This window comes from Trachymyrmex septentrionalis, unplaced genomic scaffold, assembly GCF_001594115.1.
Source record: "Trachymyrmex septentrionalis isolate Tsep2-gDNA-1 unplaced genomic scaffold, Tsep1.0 scaffold20, whole genome shotgun sequence".
Taxonomy (NCBI): domain Eukaryota; kingdom Metazoa; phylum Arthropoda; class Insecta; order Hymenoptera; family Formicidae; genus Trachymyrmex; species Trachymyrmex septentrionalis.
Genome location: NW_017305180.1, coordinates 3,926,393 through 3,936,776, shown reverse-complemented (window position 1 = coordinate 3,936,776; position 10,384 = coordinate 3,926,393). Strand labels below are relative to the sequence as shown.

The 10,384-nt window shown below is 29.2% G+C and overlaps 2 protein-coding genes across 4 annotated transcripts in view; both read left to right on the top strand.

Moving 5' to 3' along the window:
* The first annotated feature begins 999 nt into the window (after positions 1–999).
* On the top strand, positions 1,000–6,744 carry LOC108747650 (organic cation transporter protein-like). The gene is made up of 10 exons (XM_018485247.1): positions 1,000–1,071; positions 1,320–1,467; positions 1,569–1,788; positions 1,883–1,989; positions 3,085–3,239; positions 4,102–4,291; positions 4,603–4,735; positions 4,946–5,258; positions 5,886–6,070; positions 6,497–6,744. Exons 1-10 carry the CDS (start codon positions 1,011–1,013, stop codon positions 6,713–6,715), a joined length of 1,731 nt encoding a protein of 576 aa, XP_018340749.1. The 5' UTR covers positions 1,000–1,010; the 3' UTR covers positions 6,716–6,744.
* A 3,072-nt stretch (positions 6,745–9,816) lies between these two features.
* LOC108747596 (organic cation transporter protein-like) overlaps positions 9,817–10,384 on the top strand; it is a 10,513-nt gene continuing 9,945 nt past the window's right edge. For all 3 annotated transcript variants that reach the window (XM_018485161.1, XM_018485162.1, XM_018485163.1), the window contains exon 1: positions 9,817–9,922. The gene's annotated coding sequence lies outside the window, so the exon portion shown is untranslated. The remainder of the gene's footprint in view (positions 9,923–10,384) is intronic.

The window sequence follows — 10,384 nt, the reverse complement described above, 5'->3', positions numbered from 1 at the left end:
AAAGTTCTTTTTTTCTAAAAGAAACAATGCGAAAATTATCTTTGTAATTATTTTTGTATATTTTCTCATTATTAATAATATTTTTATTATAATAAACAGTAATTTTACAGAAGAAAGAAGGATGTATAGACTTGTATGAACATATTTCATGTATAATTATATATGTTTATGAATGTTTATATATATTTATAAATATATTCGTGTATGAAAAATTGTTTACGAAACAATCAGCAATATTTTAAAAAATGTTTTTAAAAGAATTTAAAAAAAATTTATAAATATTTTTAGAAACATTTTTAAAATGATGGGTTAGTTACCTATTTTTATTTAAAAAAATGTTTATTTTAACGTTTACAAAAATATTTACAAAACTGTTTTTAAAGTGCTTTTAAAAACATTTTTATAAATATTCTTTGCTGATTGGCTATGATATTATATAGTTATAAAAGTTTGATGACACTGCGGATCAAAATAATAATGTGATATAACAGTAACTATTTAACATTTTTGTTTTAATATTTGAAAAATATTTTTTAATGTTTAAGAAAACATTTTTTAACGTTTAAAAAGCATTTATTTAAAAAAACGTTTATTTAAGATTTAAAAAATAATTATTTACATTTAAAATATTTTTTTAATATTTGAGAAATGTTTAACTCCAATTGTTCAGCGACAAAGTTGTTCCTTCTCTCCCTCCCTCTTTCTCTTTCTTCTCCTCCCCCCTCTCTTCTTCCCTCCCTGATTTTCTCCGTCTTTTTTGTTTTTTTATGGGGAAAAGCTTCCTGTTATGGGAAAAACTACCTTTGCGTGGCAAATTGATTCCATTTTTTTATATAATGTCCGCTTTAAAGTCTGACGCGATTGACATTATTTTTTATTCGCGATGTTTCAGGAAATTTGAAGCATAAAGCGTCGTATTGTATGTTTGATCGGCTACCGCAATGGCGGATTGATTTTCGTCAAGTAATAGTATAAATTGTGAATATGATTACAGCTTACGAGACTATATCATGCGGCTGTGTTGTTTATTAAGAAGGAACGAAGTAGATCCGCGATCGAGAGTGGAAAATGGTATGAATGATATTTACAATTAACATAATCGTGAAATAGTGCAAAAGCGATATATGTATTGGAAGAATGATCTTAAACAAAATATCACAAAATATTTTTTATTATGTAAATCGATATTATATTTGATTGGATTAATATCAAAATAATATTATATTTAACATAATATGACTTAATGTAATTTTTTTTTGTTATAATTTCTTAATCGGGAAACACAGATCATATAACAGAATCTTTATTCATTTTTATAGAAGCTACAAATAATCAATCGGTAGAGAATGATATAGAAAAATTTGGACTTTATCAGATAGTGATATTCGCATTCATTGGCATAACATTGATGCTAACGGCAGCATTTGCGTTTTCTTACATGTTTATTACGAGCGAAGTTAAATACAGGTACGCGTAAAATAAATCTATTTGACACAATGTCAAACTTTTATTTATGATTAAAAGAAAATTTAGGAAAAAAAATGCAATTATTTAAATTTTAAATGTAGATGTTCAGTGCCGGAATGCGAGCATGCAGAGAACTCGACGTTTGAACCGCCTTGGCTGAATGCTTCTGCGCCAAAAATCAACGGAGTTATTTCTCGTTGCACGCGTTACGTAATACGAAATGATCACTTAGGCACATGTACAGAAGCATCGTTCACCAACATCACTCGCGACTGTGATTCTTGGATTTACGATCCGAATGAATACACGATACTCAACGAGGTAACGTAACTTGCAGTAATTAAGGCGTATTTTTAAAGTATGCTTAAACTTGATTGATTTTCTTTTTCCTCTTTCTTCACTTATTTCAATGTAGTGGGGTTTTACTTGCGATGATAATCAATGGAAACTCACATTAGTAGGCACAATACAGAATATCGGCCAAACTATCGGTTTAATGTTCACTGGATACATATCTGACAGGTGAGAGAACAAAATATGTATATACAGTGAGTGCAAAAAGTATTCGTACATAAAAAATATTTTTTTAAAAAACTTTATTTTTAAAAAATAAATATTATCCAACGAGAAATGAGTCATCGAATTGATGTCGAATCGATATAAATACAATGATTTAAACATCAATTTGACGTCAATGTTTAATTAATGATCATTTCTTGTTGGATAATTAACAATTTATTCATAAAGAATAAAATAGACTGTATGTTTCTTAAAATTATGTATACCAAAAAGATGTGTATTAATTATACAAAATATATCATCCAAAAAATAAGCGAAAATTAAAAATTGTGTTGTTTGAATGCTCAAAAAGTATTCGTACAGATGAGAAATTTAGCTTCTAAAATCAGTAATACATGCAAAGTATTCGTTTGTTTATGTTAGAACAGAATATATTCATTGTATATAATTGCTAATTATTTTCTACAAATATGACTTTTTTAATAACAAATTTTCTTGTATGAATACTTTTTGCTCTCACTGTGTATATATTTTTTTTAATGAGAAAATACATCACTACCATGTCCATCTGGTGGCAATACCACATGTTTGCGAGCGAATTTTAAGTTTACTTAGCCTTATACTTTAAAACTTTAAGAATTCTAGAATAAAAATATTGTAATAAAACCTTTAATTTTTCTAAAATTATTTTAAAGTCAGTCTTTAAAGTTCTTAGATTACTTTAATAGAATTAGTTTTACACTTTAAATTCCTCAAATTTTCTTCAAAATTTCTTAAGTAAACTCTTAAAAAGTTACCTTTAAAAATCTTAATTTCTCTTCATTTAAAGTTTTAAAGTAAAAGATAAATTTAAATTTTATTACATTATATGATTAATTTATAGTCATATAATATCATTATACATAATAATTAGCTATTATGTATAAAATCTAGGATTATATTTATATTAAATTAATTGTTATACGACAATGTAATTTGTAAAGGATGACATTGGTGTCTTTCTATCATATAGAAAATAATCGAAATGAGCAGTTATATAAATCTAGTTATATAAATCTGTGGTCCACAATTCAATCACGTTTACAATTTTATTTTCAGATACGGGAGACGAGTCGTTTTGACGATGGCGACGGCTTTATCTGGAGTTAGTGGTTTGATACATTCTTTCTCCGTGAATTATTACATGTTTCTCGTCTTTCAATTCCTTAATGCCTTCTTAGCGGCTGGAATATACGACGCGGGATTCATTTTAGGTACGTTAATAACGGTATAATAAATATGTATGCTTGGGGAGAATAAAAAATTATGCGACACCTATAAACGTTATATTTATACGTCCTGTTCTGTTTATAAGTGTTCATGAATGATGCAGCGAAACAAATTCTTGATGCAATGTACTCTTTATTTGCGTTTGGATGCAAATGCAACATATAAATATTTTCAAGTTATTTATTGTGAATTTATGTGTTATTTATTTAGTAGTTTATTAAAATAATCAAATTGACAGAACTCGTTAAATGCAAATCGTAAATAAGAAACATTTAATAATTAATTACAAGTAGGTTAAAGTTTGTGTTGCTAAAACATTTATTTTCATTCCGTGATGACTCAAAATAATAAAATAAATGAAGTCTAAGTAAATATATATGTTTATTAAAATCATAGTTACAGCTTTATGTGACATGCATTTAGATCTATATAAAAACATATTTTTTGACAAAGTATTCCCGGTAAATATAAAACAAAAATATGAGATTTTAGACTCATCTCGATCTCCTCTCGAATGCATTACAGTCGAACAGATTTCAAAATATCTTGAGTACTGCAATATATCTTGAATCCTTATTAATCTTCTTATATTTGTATACACACGCATATGTATGTATATATTTCTACATCATAAAAATTTTGTTAGTAGCATATTACGTAAAAATCATTTTTAATACAGATAAAAATTATTATTTTCCTCTTTATATTTTATATTTTCCTAGCTTAGAATCACAGATCGAAATCCCTGCATGGATTTTCCAATATTTATTAATTCCTCTTGTTTCTTTTCATCATAATTTATATGTGATTTTGTTCGATAATAATTTATACACTTTTCGCTTTCAGGGATGGAGATGATGGGAGTGAAAAACAGAGTCTATGGAAGCACTATTATCAGCTCTATGTACGCCATGGGTGAGATTTTATTGGGGTTGTTCGCCAGTTGGCTCAGATCGTGGCGAATGCTTCTTAGAGTAGTGTACGGGCCAGCGCTACTAGCTATTTTCCTGCCTCTAGTCATTCCAGAATCAGTTAGGTAATCCTTTTTAATTTTAATGAATATTATTGTATCGGGATGACATTTTTAATCGATTAAAAAGATTTGAATTTTCGGCAAACATTATCTACAATTTATTAGATTACATGTGCAATCGATTCTGGACATTTATCCCGAATTCAATTGAAAGTAATATAATTAAAAGTTCGAGAGATTTGTGTTAGAATTATTTATTATCTTAATTTTAATTTTTTATACTAAACTATTAAATACGGAACTTATTAAAAAATTTTTATATGCGATAGAATTCTTTTATTTGCGCAAAGTATACATAACACATAATTTTGAAGATGGCTACTGTCTAAGGATAAACACGAAGAAGTAAATAAAATATACCATAAAATGGCCCGAATGAACGGTTTGCAAGTAACAGACGAAGCCATCAATACGTTCAAAGAGTTAAGTGTAACTAAGACTGAAACGGTACGTCTCTTTTTTTGCAAATCCACATGTCTAATTATAGCATTAAAAATGTCTTATTTGTTACTATTATATAATATATATATATATTTTTTTTTTTTGTTCGTAACTTTCAGTACAGTCAACAACTATGTATTATTCTCTATAAACATCAATATAAAGTAATGAATTGGATATGATCTTTGTGATTATGAGATTGATATAATGTTTCAGAAAAGCGAGCTAGTGGTATCGGACGAGAGAAAACCGATTGTGCAAGTTTTACATAGCTCAGTGATACTCATTCGATTGCTAGTCTGCTCGTTCTGCTGGCTTACGAACGGGTTCATTTATTACGGAATGTCATTGAATTCCGTATCGTTAGCCGGGGATAAGTACATCAATTTCATGCTAATCGCGATAGTTGAGATACCAGCGTATTACATCAGCTGTACGCTGAACAATTATATTGGCCGTAAGTCAACGCTTTCTAGTGCATTCTTGCTAAATGGAGTATTCTGCCTCGCATCCCTGTTTATACCAGCAGGTAAAGAGATAAAAAAAGACATTTTTCAGATATAGGATATTCTGTTTTTTCATTGATGGATCGCTTGCGAAAACTGTTGAACCGAATTTACTAGAGAAATTTTTGCAAGGAAAGAATTTTGGATGTATATATTTTTTGAAACAATAATGTCGACAATGTGCACTTTACTATATTATGTCTGCTATCATTTAAATTGTGAAAATTTTCTTTCCTCTTTTTTCCTTTTTTCCACGATCCTACAATCTCTGTATTTGCATATGTCCTCGTTGAAATCGCAAGGTTTATTGCAAGCGCGCGTGAGTTACAAACGCGCAGAAATATAAGTTGCAAATGCGTGATACGCGTTGCATATTACCCAAGTAATACTCGATTGTGTCGAGATGATATCACGTTTTGACTGATTGTGAGATTTGATGAAATTGAATTTTGTGTCATTTATCTGTAAATTGCATAGTTACTTGACATATGTAATCTACATCCAAGGGCAAAAAGCGTGCTAACGCTACGTGTCGGTATTATATAATATTACGTTCGGCTTAATCGCGACTGTATTCAGCGTAATTATGCTGGTTATAATGAGTTACCATGTATGGAGCGCAATTCCGATAATTTATCGCCCTGTTTCAGGAGTCTGGAATTATGAGTTTTTATTTTTATACATGGCTGGGAAGTTGTGTATCGCTATGGCGTTTTCGACTATGTACCTGTTCACAGCAGAGCTGTTTCCGACAACGCTCAGGAATTCCCTGCTCGGAATTTGCGACATGATGAGCCGCATTGGGTCAAGCTTATCGTCGCAAATACCTCTTTTGGTAAGTCAAAAACATGTTACAACATACAGGTGTTCTCTTTAACTCGCGTTTTTTAAATTGTGCTTTAAAACTGTTATGCTGTAAAGGTGTGATAAAAATAAGGTATAAAATATATTTATAATTATTGTTTTGATTGCACGATTTTATTTAGTTTTTGCAATTTCATTAATATTATATAATAAATGTAAAAAATGTAATTTCTAAAATAACTATACATATATTTCCGTTTTTAAATTTGATAAGTGTGATGTAATTTATACAATTGGAGTAGTATTTTATAATACTTTATTTCAAACAAAAAAAAATTCTGCAACAGTATATTTGCAATTTTCTTACATGAAATGTTCACTGTTCAGAAATTCATCATATAAAATACACTGTTTCAAATGTTTCGTTAATTATGCTCATATCTTTATTTACATTCAGACACGAATAATGCCTTCGCTGCCACTAATCCTATTTGGGTCCATGAGCGTGATTGCGGGCATCCTGTCTCTGATTTTTCCGGAAACTTTAGGAATGAAACTTCCAGACACCGTACAAGAGGCAGAGGAGATCGGCAAGTCAAACAAAACTCGTCCCGGATCTTACCAGGCTGCCGTACCAAACGAACATTCATTAAAGGTGTTTTATACAAATGCCTAGCATTTCGCTGTTCGTTTCGCCATGCATTTTTTTTAGATATAACTCTCTTTCCTTCTACATTTTATAAAGATGCTAGTAGAAAGTAATTACCTCTTCACAAGATGCTAGCATGTGAATGAATTCATCTCAAGCTTTGAGACTCGCGTGATAATAATATTATAAAAATATTAATTCTTTTTTTATGTATTCACATGAGATATCAATTGTGATCATGATTAATATATTACGTATCGCTATTAAAATTATAGCTATACTTATATAAAAAAAATTTTGAAGTAATAACTTTTACTAGATTAATACAATGAAGAGAAATTAAGATGCGTTTTAAGGTTGTGTTCGGGAAACACATTATCAGCGTTTATATCATTCTATCTTTATTATTCATTAGTCGTAAAACAATTATTAATACAATGATGCATTAGCTCTGATATCGTGCTTCTCAAACCCAAGGAAGTAATAAATTTGATTTTAAATAAGTATCTGTGTTAAAAGCTCACATTTATTTACATTATTTTAATATGTGGCGAGATAAACGGTAAGCTGTCGGAGTTTAAAAGGCATTAAGTCTCTCTCTCTCTCTCTCTCTCTCTCTCTCTCTCTCTCTCTCTCTTTCTTTCTCTTTTCCTTTATGCTAAGAAAATAGTGACAGCTTTTAAAAGTTTAATCTAAGAATAATCACATGTACTCTGATTCTATAACTCTTAACAACAGTGTTAGTTGGTATTGTTATATTGTCATTACATAAGTATTATACATAATGATGATAAAAAAATAACGACAATATAACGGTATCAAACTGTCATTAAAAGTTACAGAATCAAAATATTGGGGTGTTTTTCGTACCCTAGCGTTGGAAAAGTAAAACTCATCACAGTAATTCTTTTTTGTCAGAAACTTATATTTTTCATTGAAGTTTCCGAGACCTAATCTGCATTATAAAAAAAATTTATGACGTCTACATTAGTAGTACTTTCTTCTTTGGTACCAAGCTATTGAAACTTGTTGAAGTGTAGAAACTAAAATTTCTGATAATCGTTATGTAATATTAAAAGTACAAATATGATAAGAGTGTATCATATTATAAATTTGAAATAATAATATAAATAGAATAACATAAGTTAAGATTATCAGTACTTATAATAATAAATAAATAATAATGTATAATTGGAATAATATTAAAATAAAATAAATATTGTATGAAAACATATATGTGTAAATGCTTAAAATAATAGCAAATAATTGTTATAAATTTATCTAATATAAAATAAATTTACTACTAGTAAATAAATTAGCTACTGAAATTTATTAAAAATTAAGCAAATATTTTAGAAGATATCGTATTAATATACATTTGTAAAATTTATACTGTTTATCAATCACATATACCCACACGCACGCACACCATATATAATAATTTTATTGACTATATATAGTCCACTTGATGCTACAAATGCTTTGAAACATTCTTTGATTGGTCAATTAATAAAATTCTTTCTTCTGATTGGTCAATCAAATGCTTCGAAGCATTTATAGTGTTAGTTAAATGGACAATACTCATTATCCTGTACCAAATGAGATAATCGAACTCTGTATTGCCTCGTATCCAGTACCCAATATGCCTTAGTTGTTTGTGGATTTTATACAATGAATTTAACAGATAGTATTAGTAATTAAGTCGTGCATGCTGTCCATCTAACTTGATTGTATTAGTTCATTGATCAATTTATTTATTCTGTTATTCAGTAAAGTAAAATGCAGAACGTCGGGATTGTGATGTAATATTTCATAGCTAATTGCTTTATATAATTACCAAGAGATTGGTTATAAATTTTCGTAGATCTCTCATATTATGATATAATAGTATGTGATATAATATAAAATAAAAGTTTACGAAAAGAAGATATAATTTGAAACGTAATTTTACAAAAAGAAGGAAAATTACAATCATATGAGTACATATGTATAAACCAAGATAAAAATGCTACTTTTTCTTAAAATCTTCATTGCACTTATGTAAATATTTGAAAACGTTTCATTATTTTTTTAATGTTCAGAAATGTTTGCTCTTTTGAATCTATCAGTTTTCAATTTAGAACTGCAAAAAATTAGAAAAACTCACAAAGTTTTATAGGATCTAGTTTATACCTTTGTGATTTTTTTCTAATGTTTTGCAAAGTCCAACATTGAAAACTGATGTTCAGATTCAAAAGAGTAAATATTATATAAGCGAAATAATGATCTCGCGTCGACGTACATATGTCAAATTGAAAAATAAAATTCAGTGAAGTAATCAGTTAAAAGATGACGTCATTTTGATCTCTGGGATAATCACATGTTTTTGGGAATATGATTTAGGTTAATTTTTATAATATTTTATATAATTTTATATATATTAATAATTTTTTATATATATTTGGTTAATATTAATCCTAGCTATCTTGAAAACGTTTTCCGAGGACTTTCCGGATATAAGAATCGTCCATTGAAGATACATCTGCCAATAGTCTCAGCATTTATTCCTTTACAACTTTAAAATAAATCGTTATTCTCCCATCAATTTAGTCATTCTACGGAAGTGTTAGACTTGTCTTATTATACTCGCGCTCACACATCGTATAGCTATCGCTGCAAAATGTATTTGCCTTTAAAGAGATAGTACTTGCTATTTTTGCGAAATAGAGGTAGGTGTATATATAAAGTCCAGCGGGTGTCCGGCAGTGGTGATGTTGGTAATTCATGAATTCACTCATCGTTGATCGTCCATGTGGACGAACAAAAAGCACATCATATAGCTTGTGTCTCGTGTGTGTAGGGACGAGATTTAGAAGGCTGAACGCCCGTACTCATAACGGATGTTGGACTTATTGAGCGCTCTGTTTTAAGGTAATAGAATATGTAGATACGGTCCGCACGCAGAAGAATACGTGCGTGTAAAATATTCTGTCGCTTTCGGATCGCGATAGAAGCAAGAATCATAAACGTCAACTTCGTGAAATCATTTTCCAAAAAGCGAGTGTACATGATACGCAAAGAAAAGAAGAAAAAATAATACATGGTGTTCTAATATTATCAGCTATAATTATATTAAAGTATGCATTTTGTGCGTAAATACATCGAAATGCCAGTGCTATTGTGTAGATAATTGTATTATATTGAACTGTGTGGAGACTGACTTCTAAAAGTATCGAAAGAAGAGACAGGATTAAAGTAAGATAATAATATAGATATATTTTTAATAGTTCTTGCGATAGTTATTGTTATGGTTATTAATGCATTCTCGACAGGTGAGATATTTCCAAAGCATATAAATAATTTTTTTAGTTGTAAAAGTCGTAATGAAGTAAACGATAATGACAGCTTAACAAATTATTTTTAACATATGATTGAAACATGACCGAACGTATAAATACTACACTCATTGAACACAGCGCCTTCGCGGTCACAGTATTAAGGCCTCGGCCGCAATATTTTTTCGCAATAAATTATTACAGTTTTTTAAGATTTGGCAGAATTTGGGGGGATTTATTTGTTTCAGATTGATTGTGTGAATCCGATAATTTCATCGGCTCTCAATTTATGTCTGAAATATTAATTCAATTTTATTGAATGTATATTAAGACAGTAGTTCAACATCTTAATACTGTGACCGCGAAGGCGCTGTGTTCAATG